Raw genomic sequence first — 21183 nt, forward strand, 5'->3', positions numbered from 1 at the left:
AAGGGATCTGGCACGATTTAGTCATTTTCCACTTGACTCGCTGCATCTTGTAACATGAAACAAACTCATCAATGAAAAACAACATTCAGGGATTCGTTTCAGTAGGTCCAAATCTTCCATCCCGGGCCATCTGAGGTCAATTCTTGGGTAATTCTAATCCAATCTTACAAAGCTTGAAATTTTTTGATAAGTGGAATCTCCATGCTTCTAGAACACCGTAATATTCATAGCACTCCAAAACTTTCATACTTGTTTTTAAATTTTAAATTTTTCGGAGCTTCTGTCAACAGCTTCCTTTTTCAATCACAGCCTACTCGAGAATCTTTCTTTGAATTTAAATTTTATTTCTTGATATATATAGATTTATATAGAGAGAGAAGAAGGTTATTTTAAGTCAATGTAAGCGAATTTTGAATTACATAAAATCAAAAGAAAGAACTTTTGCCACCATCGCGATGCATCGAAGAAAAAAATTATCGATTGGGATTAAATTTTCTTTGAAACCATCATGATGATGAATAAAATTGTGGCGGTAAATTTTCAAAATCGTGGAGAGTTTTAGATCAGATTTTAGAAAAATAATTTATTAGTTGAAAAAATCAATTTGAAATACTATACGCTCATTTTTTTATAACCATTTCTGGTTCAAAAATAGCCATTTTGAGCCTTTTTCCTCAAAACTGCCTATATGTTTTTTTTTAGGAATTTTTCGAATGAGAATTTTAACAATTTTTTTTTTTTATTTTCGAGTATAAACCGAAAATGGTTGAATGTTTTGATGTATCTACATTCCTAAAGTGGTGCTGCTGGACGCCCTTAAGGAAATAATTCTTTCTTCTACAAACTGAGTCTAGTTTTCGAAAAAAATCGGTACCTACAAATTGAAAACAGAATTGAATTTCTGAATTTTTGTTCAGACGCGAACAGGTAAACGATTTATTTTAAATTATAGTAGATCTCGATCTCATAATAAGCAATACAAAAAATTTCAGGGTTCCGATCGTTTTTCTCACTGGATCTGGAACGGGCCGGACTGTTCAAAATGTCCAAAAAACTTCTTTTAAGTTTAATTTATTTTCTAATTTTTGTTTAAAATTCTGTGTTATTCAACAACATTGCTGAACATTTTAATAAATTTTTGCTTAGGCAGTTTTGTTTGATTTTGTTTTTAATTGGACAAGGCAAGTCTGTTTGGGACGATATGTAGATATGATTTTTTCCTGTACATTGTAATTGCTCACGGTCTTCAACTAAGCTGAGCCAGATAATACTTCAATTGAATGAAAATTTGTTTTACATTGAATAGATCAGAAGGGAGTATTCAAGAAAAACAAATCTCAATTTCACAATTTAACCGTTTTAAAAAGTTTTTTGGGTGTTTTTTCAATTCTCTTTTCCAAAGATTTTTAAGCTTAATTTAGTACTGTAAAACATTAGGAACTATTTTACTAAATACTATAATAAAACCTGAAAAAATATAATTTTTTTAACCCTCATCCGCATTAGAGTGCCAATTTGACACTATTGCAAGTTTGAATGCTTGTAACTTTTTTCAGAAGCTTCAAGAAACAAAAATTTCTTCGCGGAGCCTCAATGAATTCAAAAGTTTTTTTTTATGGACGAACCCTGGAAGCCTGGACAAAAAAAACTCCCTTTTCCGACTTAGAGTGTCAATTTGACACTCCAAAAGTAAAATCTATCTAAGTCGTTTGCATTATAATTAATTTCATATAAAACTTATATCAATAGAAACCTTGTAATGTCAGTAAAATATGTTAAGAACATTATAAATATATACCTAAAGCTACTAGTTTTCTTACTTTTTCAGCATGAAAAAATAAATCCGAAAAAACATGCCAAAATTTTTCAAAGTTGGCTACTTTGCGCGATATTTTTACAAATTGAAATTTTATCTGTTTTTGTGGTCCACCGTCAGGTTGTACCCGGATTTTCAGTGCTTTTACTTTGTTTGGACCAATAAAAAGTATATTCATTGGAAAGGAGATTTAATCTACATTCTAATAAGGTGCAACAATTTACGCTGTAAGATTTCACAAAAATATGAAAATTATAAACGTACAATCATTCCTGAATGTCCAGAAGCAAAAGCAGAAAGCTCTCCGAGTCCTACGGTGGGGGGTGATTTAGGCAGAGAGCAGAGCAAAATGCACGAAATGATGATGTGTGTCGTGTTTTTTTTTTATTGGAAATATTCTATTGATTGTAGTTCGCGTTTGCTAGTCACGACACGCATCATCATTTCTCTCTCTCTGCCTAAATCACCTCCCACCGTACCTACTCGGAGCAAACAAACACATTCTGCTGGACGCGTTCTGCTTGTGGTTCTAGAAATTCGGGAATGACTTAACGTAAATAAATTTAGAATGTAAATTTAACTCTTTTTTCAACGGATATAGTTTTAATTGCTTTAAACGGCGAGAAAGCATTGAAAATCGAGGTGCAACCTATCGCTGAACTAACAAAAGAGATGAAATTTCAATATGTAAAAAAATCGCATAAGTAGTCAACTTTGAAAAATTGTAGTAAATTCATTTTTCGTTGTATCAAAAATCTAAATACAACAAAATGTTAGGATTAGAATTAGACCATACCTTAAGCTTTCATATGCATAAGATAGATATTGTTTTGAGTATGTAATGCATGAGCTGCAATTTCCATCAACAACAAAAATTTCTCAACGGATTCATAGTTCAACGGTTTCATAGTAGAGGTTTAATCACAAGGCATTGGAAAATTATCAAATTAATTAAAAAACAACAGCTTTCAAGTAAACATTTTTGAAACATTAACCAAACCTAAGCAGCGTGAGACAGGACCTATAATAAGCATCCGGTTGTGAATATTTCGTCACTAGTTATAAAAATCAGCCGGTAATCGAATTGCGTGACAACTGTTGCTGAAATATACGCACAATGTAGGCCAAATGAGCCATCCGCTATAAGCTGCTAATTGATTGCATCCCAATTCTCCTATACCTACAGATACCATCATTGAAGTCTACTTACTTGTGCAACGATCTGCTACTCGATCATACTCCTGTCCACCACTCGATGGGTCATTCAATCGATGTTTGTTATTCTCGTTCTTGACTATCTTCTTCTCTGCTGGTCGCCTTCTTCAGCTTTGGCTTTGGTAATAATGTGGTTGTGCCGGGGTGCCTTTCTTCACAAGAGATTTTTAACAGACAGGACAGGACTGGTTTCGGTTCGGTGCATTGGCATAGGACGTTGATCGGCAGCCAGCCTTTTGCGCAACTGCAACCCACTTATTACCTACTAGAATTCGCAAGAATTTGCAAGTCTTGATTCAGCGCAGCAATGACAACTGTGTCGCGTTTAAAACTCCTCTGAAGCGTATCCCCCCAAAAATACACTCGCACACATGTTCGCTTTTTTTTGCCTCTTTGCTGCGAACGCTGCACTTACAAAATATTCGCTCCAGTGCATGTATTATTCGAGAATGATTATCTTGGCGGGTCACACACCACAATGAAGCAACAGAGATCTTGGAAAAGCTCCCCAATGAAGTAGGTACACACACAAAAGTTGTCAGCAACTTGGTGATTTAGAATGCAGGTCTTTTTGTAAAAAAAGACTTACCAAATGGTCCCCAAAGGCCCCAACGCGGAAAAAAAAATAAAGATCGTCAATCGAGAGATTGCACGACTTCAAGCGAGAAACTCCACGCACGCACTTCCAAAATCACATCCTATTAACCAGATGAATGTATGGAAACTTTCAGGAGAAAACATCTTTCAACATGTTTCATTTACCAAACATATTTCTTGCGTGTTTCGATATCCTCTTTTAACGTTTTCTTTCACTTAAACGGTGCCATTCAGTAGAAACGGAATATTTAAGGTAAAATATAAGTGTACGTACACACATTCGTAATCCTCTGATCGAAACAAAAGTAATTTTCAGCTGAACAAACCAGCGCACGTAAAAAACCACTCACTTTGGCCGTTTCACTTTTTCGGCTAAGCCGTGTTCGAACAAAAAAAACACCAACCTCGTAGGCCACTTTCACGCCATAAAACGCCAAACTGATCTTCTCGCTGCAAAGCGAACTGTATTGGCTAAAAGGTTCTTGCACAGATATCCTCCACACTTAACACAGAACCAAATATGCTCGACAAACCGAAACGGCCTTTGAACAACACACCTCAGGAGGGCTCTAGAAGTCTTATCTTCGAAGCCAATAAACCACTGACAATAGTAGAACACCCTCGAGAAAAAAAATCCAACTTTCCTCGTTCAGAGGCCACAAAGACCCGGAGGCCAAGTATCATGGGGACCGAATTAAGAAAATTAAAAAAAACGGCGACAGCAATCCGCACCAACAAACAAAATCCAGCGACCAAGCACAGGAGACACCTCTTGCGCAGTCCCGTACGCGACTTCGAATGAAATCGTAAATTCAGTTTCTTCGTTTTCTCCTCTGGCCTGCATTCCACAGTTGAGTTGAGTTTGAGTTGAGGTTCAGTCAGGTTCCCAGCCAGCAAAAGCTAAGGCTGCCTTAGTCGACGAACTAACCGCGGGAGTTCGACCGAAGACGACGACGAAAACGCAATCTGCCGCTCGCTATAGTACCTGTGTTTGTACAATCGACTCAAGATTCTCTCTAAACTTCAATGGAGCCGGAACGAAGCTCCTCAAATTCACCTCATCCGTTTTTACCTGTGGACAGCCTTAACTTGTCCGCAACTCGCTTCGCGTATACAGAAACCTCATTCAGGTGTTGTTGTTTACATTCTCATTCGGTTCAGGAGCATAATGCTCATACTCATACCAGTGCAACATATTCACCTCAGGGAGGTTTGAGCAAATTTCTCCCATTTACCTGGTGGAAATCTCAAACCCACCTGGGCTAGCTCGATGAGGGAACCTCGTTTTTGAACGCTTCTTACCATAAAGGAGCTTTATGAGCATAAGCTTTATTTCATGTTGCGTTACACCGGTCGAAAAATTTTCGTTGTTTCCGATTGTTTAATGAAAATTGGAATGAAGTTTATTCGTGAGACTCATGAAAATAACTTATTTTATGTCGACCACCTTTGAACTTCAATTTGATTAAAGATGGTGTTGAGACAATGAGAGCTACGCGAGCGCGTTGATTACGGTTTTGCCAAACGCATAAAAGCTTGAAATTAAAGTTACACAAAATTTACATCTAACTAACGATTTCTCAATATACTTATAATTTTTCTTCGGAAAACATCCCTCGATACGTCAAAGTTGAAGAGCTCGGAAAAGCGGTTGAAGGTATTAATAACACCGATGAAAGCACTATTGGCTCCGTAGTTTTGCAATCGAATGAAGAGAAGAGGCCTCGTGTTGCATTTATGCGAGCTTTAAGAGTATCCATGTTTATGATACGACATCGATGTTCGTAGCTTGGCAATTGAAACGGGCCTTGCCAGTTGAGATGTCTGAGTGCATAAAGCTAAAAGCGCCGCTGGATAGCCTCGAGCCGCTCGATACCGTTCTGGTAGTAGGGACACCGGACAGCTGATTTGTATTCGAGGATGGATCGAACTATGCTGCAATACAGGCTTTTCAGGCATTACACGTCCTTGAAGTCCTTGGCCACTCGAGATAAGAATCCGAAGCTTCTAGAAGCTTTATCGACGACGTAGTTCGTATGTGTTTTGAATTCCAGCTTACGGTCGAGTAAAATAAATTTACAAGTAGTTTTATTAAGGCATTTAACTCATAAAGTTTTTTTGTGCCGAGTATTAATTTCACTTTTGTGTGATGTTAGTAAGAGGGGGCCGTAATCGTCGCGGCTACTCAACTGTTAATTAATTTAACTACACACTACCAAAAAAATCTGTAAAATTACATCACATATGATGTAAATAAAAAGAAGCATCATATATGACGGAGTATTCAGTGTCAGTTGGAAATTACACGCCAGTAAAATTTTGCAACGTGTAAAATAAAAAATGATGTAAAATTAGCAACGTGTAAAATAAAAATGATGTAAATTATAAAATCACTGAATATTGGAAGAAAAACTTTCCAATTAGATTTTTGTTTTGTTTTATTTAATATGATTCAATATGATTCAATACTGGAATTTTCTCGTCTCTTAGTAAAAATAGAAATCCTTCTATAATTAATACAATTCATTTTATTTGGAGACAAATTATTTTAATCACACACATAAGTTTTATTACTTTTATTTTCTTCCACGACGTACCGGATCCAAAGTTGAGCAACGTGGATCCGCTTCCTAAACCGCACCCCTGCTTCTCGAAGATCTCCGGGAACCATCAAAACCGATTAACTTACTCGCGCGCGGGAAAAATACTTTGGCGCACGACTTGACTTAACAGTTTTTCTCACATTTGTCTGTTCCTGTTGTTCACAGTTTATAATTTTACATGCCATTATCACGTTCAGTGTATTGTAATATTTCATGTCGTGTAATTTTAAGAAATTTCCAATTCAGTGTTGTTGATTATTTTGTGTGACCAAAAAAAAGTTGTAAAATTACATCACATATGATGGAACAAAAAAGAAGCATCACAGATGATGGAATTTTCAGGGCGAGTTGAATGTTACACGTCTATAAACTTCAACAGACGTGTAAAATTTGAAAGACATGTAAAATATTAAGACGTGTAATATTTAATTCGCACTGAAAATTCCGTCATATGTGATGCTTCTTTTTATTTACATCATATGTGATGTAAATTTACATCAAATATTCGCGTTCCGTGTCAAGTAATATTTGTGTCATACAAATTCAGTGCTTTTAAGGATTCAACTTTTTTTAATTTGTAAATTTACATCAATAAATCGCGTTCCACGTCATGTAATGATACAGCTTTTCAATTTCAGTGTTGTTAAGGATTCAGATTTTTTTTCTGTGTACACACTACCAAAAAAATCTGTAAAATTACATCACATATGATGTAAATAGAAAGAAGCATCATATATGACGGAATATTCAGTGCTAGTTGGAAATTACACGCCAGTATATTTGGAACGTGTAAAATAAAAAATGATGTAAAATTTAGCAACGTGTAAAATAAAAATGATGTAAATTATAAAATCACTGAATGTTGGAAGAAAAACTTTCCAATTGGAATTTGTTTTGTTTTATTTATTGTTAATATGATTCAATACTGGAATTTTCACGTCTCTTAATGAAAACAAAACTCATCTATAATTAATATGATTCATTTTATTAAGCGGCAAATTTTTTTTTAACACACATGCATTATATTTTATTTCTTTTATTTTTTCCGTGAAGTACCGGAGCCAATGTTGAACACCGTGGATCCGCTTCCAGAACCGCATCCCTGCTTTTCGGATATCTCCGGGAACCATCAACACCGATTAACTTACTCGCGCGCGGGGAAAATACTTTGACGCACGACTTAACAGTTTTTGTCACATTTGTCTGGTCTTGTTCTTCACAGTTTATAATTTTACATGACATTATCACGTTCAGTGTATTGTAATATTTCATGTCGTGTAATTTTGAGAAATTTCCAATTCAGTGTTGTTGAGAATTTCGTGTAACCAAAAAAAATTGTAAAATTACATCACATATGATGTAACGAAAAAGAAGCATCACAAATGATGGAATTTTCAGTGCGATTTGAATATTACACGTCTGCAATCTCAACAGACGTGTAAAATTTGAAAGACATGTAAAATATTAAGACGTGTAATATTTAATTCGCACTGAAAATTCCGTCGTATGTGATGCTTCTTTTTATTTACATCATATGTGATGTAAATTTGCATCAAATAATCGCGTTCCGTGTCAAGTAATATTTGTGTCATTAGAATTCAGTGCTGTTAAGGATTCAACAGTTTTTATTTTGTAAATTTACATCAATAAATCGCGTTCCATGTCATGTAATAATAAAGGTTTTCAATTTCAGTGTCGTTAAGGATTCAGATTTTTTTTCTGTGTAGAGGAAAGGAAACAGGATTGTGTAGGGTCTTACGGTCGAGTATTAAGCCCAAATCATTGATGTGGTCCACCCGCGCAATGGACTCAGAAGTACTCTGTGCAAAAAGGCTGCTGTATTCGTGAGACTCTGATGACTGCACATTAACTGCGATTCAGAGACAGGCAGTTTATGTCGCACCACTACTGTGCGAATATATTGAACTGGTTTTGCAGGAAATCAATAAATGTCGTCCTGACCGTTGATGGTGTAGTTTATGTATACATAAACATACATAGTTTAAGATAATCAGCATAACAAAGTTTTGGGCCATCGAGAAGTAAGAGCACATCGGTGACTAGCTTGGTGCACACCGGTGGATGCAGAGAACTGGCTGGAGAGAGACTCCTATGCGAACTATCATTTTACGTCCAGTTAAGTAACTGTGGAACCAACCAAGTAAAGGTCCGCAGAATCCTAAGCGTCCAAGCTTGCCTATGGCAACATCGTGGTTCACCTTATCAAATGCTGCTGACAAATCGGTATAAATGGCGTCAGTTTGAGAATTAGCAGCAAAACTTTCGAGCACATAGGAGGTTAGTTCTCGTGGAGCGTTTGGGCATAAATCCGTGCTGATCGATTGAAAAATTATGCTTACAGTACGAGTAAATCGGATCGATGACAACTAATTCGAATTGTTAGAAGATTGCACATAATGCGGAAATTCCTCTTACAGTGAGGGGCAAAATAAAGTGTCCAAATTATTTTTTTATCATTTCTTCTATTTTTCTGGTTAAAAGTCACCGAAAACACATCGTCATCATTTTTAAAATATTGTTTATTATGTTCTTTTTAATTTTTGTTTATGTTGCGCTTTTAAAAAAAAACAAAGTTTTTCTGATAGAAAAAAAAACAATTAATATTCCAAAAAAAAAATGGGCAAAATAAAGTGTCCAACTCAAAAATCAATAATTTCGATAAGTTTCCATCGCGAGGCCCCTCGAATTTGTTTGTTTTGTGTATTTTGACGTTTCATAAACAACTGGCTTGGCGCTGGAGTATTCAAACAGGTGTCTACATTCGAATAAGTTTTAAAATATGGAGAACGCTTAAATTTCTGGTTCCATTCCTTTTCCATCCGGAAACTGGTTGTTCGTGATGTGAATAACGGTCAAACGCACCGGGAAGTGGCCAAGCACTACGAAATCAACAAGACAGCGATGAATGAAGAAGATGAAAACGTTCGGATCGGAGATGGATCGCCCAGGAAGAGGACTGAAGCCCAAGACAGATGCCAGAGCGGACAAGAAAATCATTCTTGAAGTGAAGAAAAACGCAATAATAACGATCCGGCAGATACAGGAAGAGCTCCAATTTTCGGTATTGCGTTGTACTGTTCGTCGCCGCATCCATGCAAAGGAGTACCATAGAAAGATCGCAGTGAGAAGGCATTTCATCAGCCAGGTGAACAAGGCTAAGTGGCTCAAGTTCGTCAAGGAACACGCCGATAAACGGCTCGAGTACTGGAAAACATTGTTGTGGGTAGACGAATCCAAATTCGAGCTATTCAACCGGAAGAAGCGGGATCATATGTGGCGCAAGTCGGGTGAGGAGTTCCAAGGTCGCCATATCCAAGGAACAGTCAAGCACGGAGGAGGTAACGTGATGGTGTGGGGGTGCTTTTTTTGGGGTGGGGTGGGCAATTTGGTAAAAAATGACGGAATCATGACAGCTGAGTCATATTCCAATATCCTGCGGGAAAACCTCGAGGTATCCCTCATCAAGACGGGCCTCGAAAAGCGCTTCGTTTTACAGCAGAATAACGATCCGAAGCATACGGCCAATCTGATGAAGTCATTTTCCCGTTCCTGCCGCATCAAACCCCTTGAATGGCCCTCACAAAGTCCTGATCTGAACTCCATCGAAAATCTGTGGGCCATCCTCGATGCTCTGATTGATAAGACTGTGGTGTAACAAATTAAAAATACTATTTTGATGCCATGGAGCATGCGTGGGAGGAACTCGACCCACAACACTTTCACAACCTTGTTGAAAGTATACCGATGCACTTGCAGGGATGTTGAAGGCCGAAGGAGGCCATACCCATTATTAAATCGTTCTTGTTTGCCTTCAGTTTGAATCAATTTGAAGCTGTACCAATCTGGACACTTTATTTTTCCCCTGTTTTTTTTTTTTGGAATATTAACTGTTTTTTTTCTATCAGTAAAACTTTTTTTTTAAACAGCGCAACATTAACAAAAATTGAAAAGAACATAATAAACAATATTTCAAAAATGATTACGATGCGTTTTCGTTGAATTTTATCCAGAAAAATAAAAGAAATTGAAAAAAAATAATTTGGACACTTTATTTTGCCCCTCACTGTAAGTTGTTGATATCTCTCCGATCCCCTTTTTATGGTCCGGAAACATGTAAGCTTCCTTCCACAGTGAATGGTAGGTGGCTCTGTCAAGAGAAGCTTGATAGATGATTCTCACAGGAGTCAATAAAACAGGCATTAATCGTTTTAGAAAGCTCATTTTTATATGATTTGTGCTTACGTAAGAACTTTTTTTGTGTATAGAATACACAACACACAAAGGATAATTACAGCTACAGTTTCATACTTGATGTAGTATTCGTCGAACGCAATTGGCATTATGCGGATTTTTGGTTGATCAGGTTGAAGAGAGGTGAAATTCGGCGTATCGTCTTCGTTCATCAACGGTTTTTCAGCAGTGCTGGATAAACATTGACTCCCAAGCATTCAGATGTGATATTTTTCGTAAAAACTTCATAAATTGGACCTTTTTCCAATCGATGGAATGATCAAACTCTGTTGTTTGGGCGGCAACACTCGATTCATTAATCCTCCAAATCTCAACGGCATTTTTGTGTTCTTTGAGACGGACTTGAATTTACGGCGAGTTTGACCAATATAAATAGCCGGACAGCTGCTGCATGGAATTTCGTAAATTCCGGATCTACCCTCCTCAGGGAGCTTGTCTAGAGCGAGACTAGACGATCCTTGAGGGTGTTTCCACTCTTGTATGTAGTTTCTAGACCATGCTGCAGAAGAATCTGGCTGATTCCGTTTGTCAATCATGGATAAAACGGTAGACAAACTCTTTACTATTCTTCTTCATCCCGTGTTAGTGTTGTTGCATCACTTCGGTGCTTTTATCGGGCGTGCTTGTGAAGAATTTTACGAACGAAGTCATTTTGGTATCCATTCACAATCCCTGCCTCAAAAATTTGTTGCTTCTCATCTTCAAACTCAAGCTTTTCCATTGGAATATGGTACAGCCGATGTGCCATAGAGTGGAAAGCGGCTTGTTTTTGAGCACCAAAGTGATTTGAGTCGACCGTAATTTATCTGTCAGTTGAGGTTGGTTTCCAGTAGATTCCAAACTTTTTAGAAAGGTAGATGGTATGTCGCCCGGACCTGTAGAGAGGGAGTTTTTGAGCTTTGCTGCTGCTTCATATATGACCACATTCTCTACTACAATCGTGCTTATGAAGAAGCCGAGGCGAAGCATTCCTGAAAGGCACTCAACAATTCTCGAACAAAGAGAGCACTGAGCACTGGTTTGAGTTGGAATACCAGGTTCATTGCACTGACTTTTGACATGTGCTTCAAGAACAATTTTGGGTTGGACTTCAGGTTACGTTGTACACGGAAAGAATAATTTTGGTAACAACGATTACTGGCCTTTTTATAAGCGGAGTTCAGTCTTCGATGTACATCGAAATGAAAAGCAGGTTTTACGCAACAAGAGATACAAAATAAACTTTATTAAAATGAACAATGATAGAAACTTTGAAGTGGACCAATGCCAATAAACTGGTGTACAATAATGTGCTTCTAAAACGTTTCTCGATGACAGTACTCCTACACGGCAGAGATGGCGACTTCCTTCAGTGTGACATCTGTCGCATGATGAAGTCACCGATGGGTAACTTCGGCTCGGATGAGGGGTCCATCCAATGCATCCTGTTTGGGAGGATTTGAGCTTATGGTGATTTCTAAGTGCCCATCTCTTCGCCGTCTTCAATCGACGCAGTTCTTTAGTAAACCAGGGGCTCCGAAAATTTTCATAAGTCGTGCGCTTTGGCACGTGGCTTTTAAAGGCTTATGATTTTCTGCAAACTTGTACTGCTACTTAAACTACACACGATTTTGACCTGACTGACGATATTTTGAAAGACCGAAAGCTCGAAGGTAGCAGGTCTCAAAGTCAATGTCGGGAACACAAAGTGGATGGAAATCAACCCGGAAAATCCTTCCAATTTCATGCATTTGCGAGTCTCCGCAACATCTGACGCTCACGTCAGATATCTCTACGAACGAAAATTCGAATCTTTAACTCAAACGTCAAATCCGTATTCATGTACGGGTGCGATACTTGGTGCACATATGCGGTAACGACGCAAAGACTGCAAGTATTTGTAAACCGCTGCCTGTGGAATATCATCCGCGGTGGCCTGGCAACTGGATCTCATATGAGGAACTACATCGCCGGTCTCATCAAAGGGGGCAGGAAATAAAGATTCGGGAACGTAAGTGGAGATGGATTGGGCACACGCTGCCCAACAACAAGATGAGAGAACAAGATTTGTAGAGAGGCGCTTGAATGGAATCCAGAAGGACATCGAAGAAGAGGCAGACCCAGAAACTCGTAGCGGCGAAGCCTACCGGCCGAGATACGAACTGTCGACAGGAGTCTTGACTGGGACCAAGTGAAGACGCTGGCTCCGGATCGTCAACAGTGGAGGTCTTTTACCAAGGCCCTATGCACCGGAGGATCGGCGCGGGTACATTGGGTAAATAAGTGAGTTAGTATATAGATGTCCAGACAGATTCATCCCTGTTGATGATCTGGCGTAGTGGACGCAAATCTCGTTGCAAACAAAAAAAAAACAATCGATTTTGTACTAGGCGGAGGAGAGCGTAAGAAACACATTGAAGTTAGTGGTTAGTTATTTTTACTTGTAAAGCCGACTACGAGTATACAGGTAAGTATGTATTTATGCTTAACATTGTACCACAAGATGAAGATTTCTCTATAATAGTTTTAAGACTTGTTTACAGTTATCTTCAAAGTCGGAAATTTTATTACGAAAAATTATTGCCATTTATACACTATATTATAGTAGCATCAATACAACAAAATAAACAGATACATATTTTATCTCTATGTACATTTGAAAATTGGAGGAATTAAAATTAAGAAAAAAAAATCTATACGTTTTTTTCGTTTACTAATTTGTACGGTTTTGATTGCTAACCACCGAGATGTGAAAGCGTTAACAAGACTTACAAAACTAGAGACTTATTTGTTTTAAATAAAATTAACATTCGGGTTCAGCGCTCTGCATGCTAACGAACATCAGTTTGGAGCGGTGTTATAGCAAAATGAAAATAGGAAATCGTATCCGCCTCTACAGGGTGCTGCGTTTGTTTTATATTCTTATAGATTTTTCAATTTATTTACAATCTTTTCATACCTCTTACGATAAACGTCTTTTGTTATAGATTTTGTATAAATAAAATTATTTCTTTCTGTGGGATAAACTTGGTAAATTTTTTATACAATTTTGAAGCGTTATCAAATGAAAAGTTTTGATACGCGACCCTTCTTCGGTGATTATAAATACCTATTGAAGATACTCGATAAAACTACACTGATATCTGGTTTCGATTGTTTAATTAAGTTTTTTCTGCTTACGATCCGTTCCATCGTGGTAAAACACTTATCACTGTGTAATTTGATAAAATTATAAAATGAATACCTACCAAATGTTATATGTATGGCTTCTTCGAAAGTAATTTTTTCGAACGTGAATCGACCGCTCGTGATAAAAGCTTCTCCGAAACTGTTGAAAAGTACCATCGCAACACATTTCTCACTGTCAGAAATATTTTCTCATAGAAATGCCGTCATGATAACGTCAAAAGACAACAGCTGAAACTCTTTCTAAGCAAATAGACCTTCCCCTTTCAACAGTTTACATTGTGCCAATGATAACTTCGCCGGATTTTTCATCCATTTCGATGATTTCCTCCTTGTGGACTTGACCCTGGTGGAGTGGCGCCGTTTGACCTTTGCAATAAAAGGAAAGGTTAATATTTAGGAATTAAAACCTATGATCTTTTGAAACTTACCATATTTCTCGTGAATCCCTCGGTGCCTTTTCAGGGCAAATCGGTCAGCAAATGCCGCAGAGCAAATGTCACACTTGAACGGTTTTAATCCGGAATGGACCTAAGGATTGAAGACAACTTTGGTGAATTGCGGTTAATTGAAGATGTATCAAGGCAACTAACCTTTTCGTGATTTTTCAAATGCGCAGCCTGACTGAACGCCGATTGACATCTGTTGCATTTGTACGGTTTCTCCCCGGTGTGTATACGACGGTGGTTCCAGAGGGTGGCATGCCGGGCGAATCCTTTATCACAAACCTACGAAAAGATGGAAATTGAATATTTTATGTTGTACTATAATAAGGTTACCTTAGATTACCTCACAAACATACGGCTTTTCACCGCTATGCGTTCTTTCGTGATTTTTCAAGTGAGGGGATTGTGAGAACTGCATGCCACACGTTCCACATCTGGAAGTAAAAGTAAACAACACATAACCAAGGGTCTATTCTGTCGATTATAATAAAGGGAGACTTTTCTGTTTAAAGTATGATCTGATCATACCTAAATGTTCTTAAGTCTGATATATGAAAGAGGCCTACCGAATCTTAAGTAGTTCTGAGATTGATTTCAAATGATTTTTAAAGCTACTGAAACTGAATTAGTATCAAATCTTAATCAACTACGTAAGTAACTATCTGTTTCTAAAGACATTGAAGCTGTCCAATGCACTAGATGTACCTACGTTGTTGAAACACATTAAGAATTTACATTTCGATGTGAGAATTGAACACAAAATCTTATGAATACTTACTTGTACGGCTTTTCGCCGGTGTGTATCCGGGTATGATTCTTCAGGTAAACGGCTTTCGCGAAAGCTATCCCGCACACGTTGCACTTGTAATTCTTTTCGCCCGAGTGCAGTTTTTTGTGCGACCAGAGACTGGAATACCGTGAAAATCGACCCCCACAAGTGTTGCACGTAAATGGCTTCTCTTGAGCGGATCTAGAAAATTAAAAAGGAAATTTGTTGGTTTGTTGCGTAACGCCTGTTTATTTCCACCGGAAAGTTACACTTTACATCAGCAGAGTTTGAGGGAAGTTGAGGAAGATCACTTACGATTGCTGTTGCTGTTGTTGATGCACGATGGTCGCTTGCTGGTGTTGATGTTGTTGTTGTTGCTGCTGCTGCTGTAAGACCTTGCTCTTGGGTCCCCCGACGATTATGACACCGGAACCGTTACATTTGGTACATTTTGTGACGGTCGCCATGTTGCGTTTCTTGACCGGATGGGCTGGCTGCTGCTGTGGCTGCTGCGGTTGAGGTATCGAAACCGGGGCCACATGCTCCGTTTTGATGGTAGTAATTTGCGTCGGCATTACTGAATCCATCGAGGAATTGCTGTTCGAGTGCGGCGGAATTTCTCCGATCTCAAACTTGATGTCACCATCGGGGGCAACGAAAATTTGCGTAGCTGCAATGATTGGAAAAGATTAAGAAACATATAATAAATTTCCAAAAATTGTACTTCTTACGTCTGGTAACGGTTTGAGCGTTATCGTTGCTGATGCATCCTTCGCAACGGATCAGTTTGGGTCCTTTCCGTTTCGGGTTGTTTTGAATGGGACCACCACAGGTGATACATTTCTGAATGCGATCGGCTTTTGTCTGAGTCACCTGGACCACTTGTTGATGTTGCTGTTGTTGCTGATGTTGTTGTTGTTGCTGCTGCTGTTGCTGTTGTTGTTGATGATGCTGTTGTTGTTGCTGTTCCAGTTGTTGCTGGGCCTGTTGGGGAGCTGGCTCCAAGGCTTCGGTTGCGACTATCTGAATTTGACCTAGATTCTGTCCGGTTTCCGAAATGATGTTCTGGGCCTGGACCAAACTCTGCGGTTGCGTAACAACAGTAATGGCATCGGAAGTAGGCTCACCATCCTGATTATGCGTACGCTTGTGATGGTTCAGCAAGGTCAGGTGGTTGAACATCAAACCACAAACATCACATTTGAAGCTTATGTTTGAGATTGTGTTCTGAAATGTCTGAAATTCAAGAATACAGTCATTAACAAAAACAATTATTACACCTGTTATGAACATACAGTAATGGGTTTGTTCACCACCAGCTGTCGCCCATCAACCGTTATTCCGGTGACTCCGTTTGGAATCTGCATCTGATTCACCAGCGCACAGTTGGCGTAGCTAAACGGTTGCAGATACTGCACCGTTTTGGTGTCATCGGCGAGCTGGGCCAAGTTCACCGTGCTCAACGCTTGCGAGGTTGGTGTCAACTTTTGGATCATGTTGACGTTGGCGTAGAACGTCGAAAATTCCGGCGTCTGCTGGGTCGCCTTCTGACCATCAATTTTGACCTGTTTGTTGACGTCGGCCGTCTGATATTGGATACCGACCGGTGTTCCCGCCTGAATGTTGTTGGTGGTGAACATTATCGGTCCGGTGAAGGCCGTTGACCCCTCCATTTCCAAGCCGTATTTGCTTACTGGTCAGCCGAAAAAAGAACGCTGCGAAAACGTAAATTTTGAGCCATTAAATAACAAATCTACTCAAGGTTCGATTGCGCTGTTACTGTTAATTACATGCAGATTACGGAATGCAATAGGTAATGCTCTAACTAAAATAGTATCTAGATTTTATTTTTGTTTTGAATTATTTCAAATACGTGAAATAAGTTTAAGGTACTTATAGTCTGAGGTATATCATCGAACACTCGAGACGTTCAAGTTTTGACGCAATTTAAAATAATACGTACGAGTCATTGAGAGGCAAGGCTAGAAGTAGATGTGCAAGAACAAGATCTTAGAATTGAGGTCAGTATTCAGTAGTCGTTGAATTCAAAATTTACGCATGTTAGCCAACCGTAGAACCTAGGCCATGATTAAGTTGTAATAACTGGACCTGTAGCCTTCGTGAAACCAACTTCCTTGCCCCGATAACCATCATCAGCAACAGCAATGTTTACACAGACAGAATCCATGAATGAAAGATAGGAATAAAAATAAAACCAAAGAAATGCCGCCACCCTCATCCTCCGTACCACTTCCAAGGCATGATTCTTGTGTTCATGCCGTCTCAAGCTCGCACGAACGGGGTTGCGATAGCAACAACCGAAGAAAAAAGATCGACAAAGAAATTTTCGAAACCGAAAACTTCCCTTCCAGACCAGGCCAGGCCGCTGCAGCTCTCCTTTTTCAACCAACCTAGCCATTTTCGTTCGAGGAAGGCAGGATGCATGAATACAGCAGTTTGCCTCTCGTTTGAAAGCACTAATGCCATATTCGTTTTCATTCTGGTGGTGCACCGGTAGTGCACCAAGTGCTGTCAAAGCGTTTTTTTTATATGAAGTTGACAGCAGTTGGTGCACAACCATCTTTCCACCAGATGAAAACGAATATGGCATAAATTTTGGACTTTCTCATCGGGAAGAGAGTGAATGTGAGGGGTAAGAAGGCAAGATTATCCTTCTCAAGGGTAGCTGCTGTGCTTTGCTAAATCGAATCGAAAAGCTGCACTCACACACAGTAGTGGTGCGATTTTCGGTGCTCTTCTCGACGAACCAAGTCAGAAAACAACGGTTCGGTTCGAGCAGGATAACACTAAACCATATGCGAACAGTACACGCTCCACCAAAGAGGTAATGAAAATGGCTGAGAGAGCATGTGTAACGAGAAAGAGATATTGCTGTTCAACTTTTCAAAAGGGCATCGCGCTATTCTTATTCAAGAAAATATTTAAAAATCAACAGATTTTTCAATATGATCCAAATATTCCACATATAAAGGAATGAATTCTTTTTCAACGATAAAGATTTTGTTTCAGATTTTTATAAAATACTATAATTACATATTATTTTATGTTTGCATACAACTTTTCATGAAACACGGACACCGATATCAACGGTCCAAACCGAACTACAATTAGTTCTAGAGGGTTTTTGCTAATGATATGGGTTATTGATATTCCACTAAAAACTATTTTCAAAGCATTCATATCTTGATGAGTTATATTTATGTAAGGTTTTGTTCTGCATAATATAAATATGATCTCTGATTTATCTGATTTTTTTTCTCATGATCGGAATCTTACATATTCACATCTTAAAAGTGTGTACCTACATAGTTCACAAATATTTTTATTCCTTTTTTGAACGAATGATGAGGCAGTAAAGTTGAAATCAAGAAAATCAATCAAACGACAGCGTAAACACCTAAAAAAGGAAATATTATTTCAGCTAAATTTCTATTTCCGATATAGTATCTTAATTGTAAAAATTTATTGTAGATATTTCATCAACATAGTTTGGATAATCCAAAAACTTTATTTACCTAGCCTAAGCGATAGCATCTGTTGTGCAAATAAGCCCTTACTGAAACGAATATACGACTACCAACACAAGTTAAATTTTCATGTGAAATTTCGAGGCCTTAGAAAATTTTTCATTACAATAATCCTCCAAAGCGAATATTCCATAATATACAGTCAGAAATTTTGTCCCCTAATGAAAATTCGAATTTACCGTACCTATTCCAAAGAAAACAGATAGCTCAAAGCCTATTTCGATACCCCACACCTAGCAGCTCTACGCGTGCAAGCGAACCTACCACGGGACATAAGAAAATCCCCAATTCCTTACTTCTTTTTATCTGAATTACAGGCCGGAACCGGAATTTGCTCCGGTCTCAATCGATTCCCGCTTATCGGAACTCCGTTCCGATTCCGAATCTACTAGGCTGTTGCCCCGTTGGGGACCAATAATTTTCCAATTCACTCCACGCACCAAAAATATCGCACTTTGCAATCTTTTGTCTCACTTCAATATGGCGGTCACTCAGCCGATATGAGATGGAAGAAAAAAAGATGTCGGCCTTTTCCGTTCGAAATTCATAAAACGCGACACAAATCCGATCCGTATGTAATCAACCGAAAGCAGGAACGACCGATCCCAGTCCAAGGTATGTGCTACTGCTCTAATCTACTCTTTCACAACGACTGGCTGAGAAAACGAAAACGAGAGAGAGCAGGCTGGGCAGAAAATATTTCGTCGAGCAGTAGCACACGCACACACGTACGAACTCAGTTAACGAAGCAAGAGAGCAAATTCTCGCGATCTCACTCTGCTTGTTTCTCCGGTGCGAAAGAGAAAATATTTTAAAATGATGGTTTTCAAGTTTTCAGAAAACTTTATGAAACATAAAAGTCTTTTCAATAGGCAGATACATAAAAGACTTGCTGTTAAAGTTGTAGTTCATAAGCTAGTTCAAACGCTCATGAAAATTTAAAAAAAGTAACGTGAAAGCCGACATGGAATTCAGAACACCCCTAGGAAGAAAGAGAGAGAATAATTATGAAAACAAACGAAAGAGAATGAAAAAATTGGTAGCAAAGAATTTTCCCAGTTAGTAAAAATGTCCATCGAAGGTTTATCGTACATGGGTATCTGCTCGAATTTTTTGAAATAGCTTTCAATAAGCGATGGAAGCGAGAATATATTTTTTCTCTCTTTGAGAACAACCCGCACACGCAGAAAAAATTATTTTGGAAACAATAAGATTTCGAACGAAAATAATAAAATTTTTAATTGGGAAAATGCACAAATATATTCTTGGTAACACTGACTAGAATTATCGATTTCATTTAAACTTATCGTTTGATTGAAAACGAAATACCCCCTTTTTGAAAATGATCCACCATTCTTGTCAAAATAATAAAAAAAAATTGGGTAAAAACTAAAAAAAATGTAAAGTTCAAAACAGCGAAAAAAACCAGGTAAAAAATAATGGAATTTATGATTTGAAATAATTTTCTTTTTCTTTCAATAAATCAGAGCAATAATTTTTGGTTTTCGAATCTTTCAACTATATTTAGAATCCGTTTTTTTAATTAGTCAATTTATTCTTGAAACTTATTCTGCTTTCTTTGATTTTCTCGGGAATCGAGTCATCCTCGTCAAGCAACAGCAGCATAGCGGCACCTCCTCCAAAACCGCGCTCTGGCCAACAGTCCAACCGGTGTTGCTGCTGCTGATTCAAGTCCACGTAAACTCATGATAATAGCATGATTAACATAAGTTACCGTGCATATAGCAGCAGTAGGTGGTAAAATTCTGCCATGTTCTAAAAATAAAATTAAAGTTTAGTAGCAAAGATAGTAAAGAAGCATTAGATTTTTCAAAGTTAAAAATAACTTACCTTCCAAACTATTGCAGCCGGTTTCTTCGGAGGTTCAAACTTTCCGGAAAAATATCCACCGCGATTCCACCGCTGCTGGTGGCCTCCTCCCTCAATTTTCGCAGTTTTCTACATGGTGTGCTCGTATCAGATGAATCAAAATTTTCTCTATTTTTTTTCCATTTTTTAACCTATATGTTTATTTTGTTTTTGAACTACACGTTCATTAAAAAAAAACTAGGTTTTCATTTGAAAGCAAACCAAACTTTGATTTCAAGTAGTAAAAACTGAGTGTGCAAAAATAACAAAATTTTGTTATTATTTCCAATTGATTTTTTCATGAAAATAACGGGAAAATGTGCATTGAAAATACAAAATAAAATAACAAAACGTTTTGTTGAACCGACCCCCCGTCTTTTTTCTGCGTGTAAGATCTGTCAAAAGTTGGGTGAAATTTCAACTGCATCCCAGTGGAAAACCATCACGCAAATTCAGCAGCAAATCCATCGCCTATATCAAGGGCACCTGTATCCGTGATCCAAACAGTCGGTTTAGACCCAAATTCCGACTCGAGCAACCGCACTGGTGATCCATTATACCAGTTTCAACTCAACTTTTTTAGAGCTGGTATAAGGATTGATCCAAAACTTATGAGATTTGGATCCAATTTGACGCAGTTCTAAACCGTTTGACAGTTAATGGAACACGAGTGCAGTTGCCAGTTTTTTCATTGGGTCGGATCTAATTTCTTTGGTTCAATTCATGTATAAATAAGACCCAAGAATAGACCACGAATACAGATGCTCTAAGTCTGTCCAATGAAGCCTGGTCGAAACGGGTCGAAACAATTGTTTAAAGCTTCGTTCAACGGTTGGTTAAAATCGGTTTCTCCTGGTAGATGTTCAACGAGCCAATGTTTTGG

At 38.2% G+C, this 21183-nt stretch overlaps 1 protein-coding gene across 2 annotated transcripts; it reads right to left on the reverse strand.

Annotated features, from left to right (window-relative positions):
- Window positions 1-13041: 13041 nt before the first annotated feature.
- LOC129744811 (zinc finger protein 287-like) lies at window positions 13042-19070 on the reverse strand. Of its 2 annotated transcripts, XM_055737521.1 has the most exons (10): window positions 18728-19070; window positions 18210-18301; window positions 16179-16598; window positions 15615-16119; window positions 15199-15553; window positions 14893-15084; window positions 14458-14548; window positions 14262-14396; window positions 14100-14199; window positions 13042-14037 (listed from the first exon to the last, which is right to left on the reverse strand). In XM_055737521.1, the coding sequence occupies exons 3-10, from the start codon at window positions 16554-16556 to the stop codon at window positions 13943-13945; spliced, it is 1851 nt and encodes a 616-aa protein (XP_055593496.1). In that variant the 5' UTR covers window positions 16557-16598; window positions 18210-18301; window positions 18728-19070; the 3' UTR covers window positions 13042-13942. The 2 variants fall into 2 exon arrangements, with proteins under 2 accessions (XP_055593496.1, XP_055593495.1); XM_055737520.1 differs by lacking the exon at window positions 18210-18301.
- Window positions 19071-21183: the final 2113 nt, after the last annotated feature.

Source organism: Uranotaenia lowii, chromosome 2, assembly GCF_029784155.1.
Source record: "Uranotaenia lowii strain MFRU-FL chromosome 2, ASM2978415v1, whole genome shotgun sequence".
NCBI lineage: Eukaryota > Metazoa > Arthropoda > Insecta > Diptera > Culicidae > Uranotaenia > Uranotaenia lowii.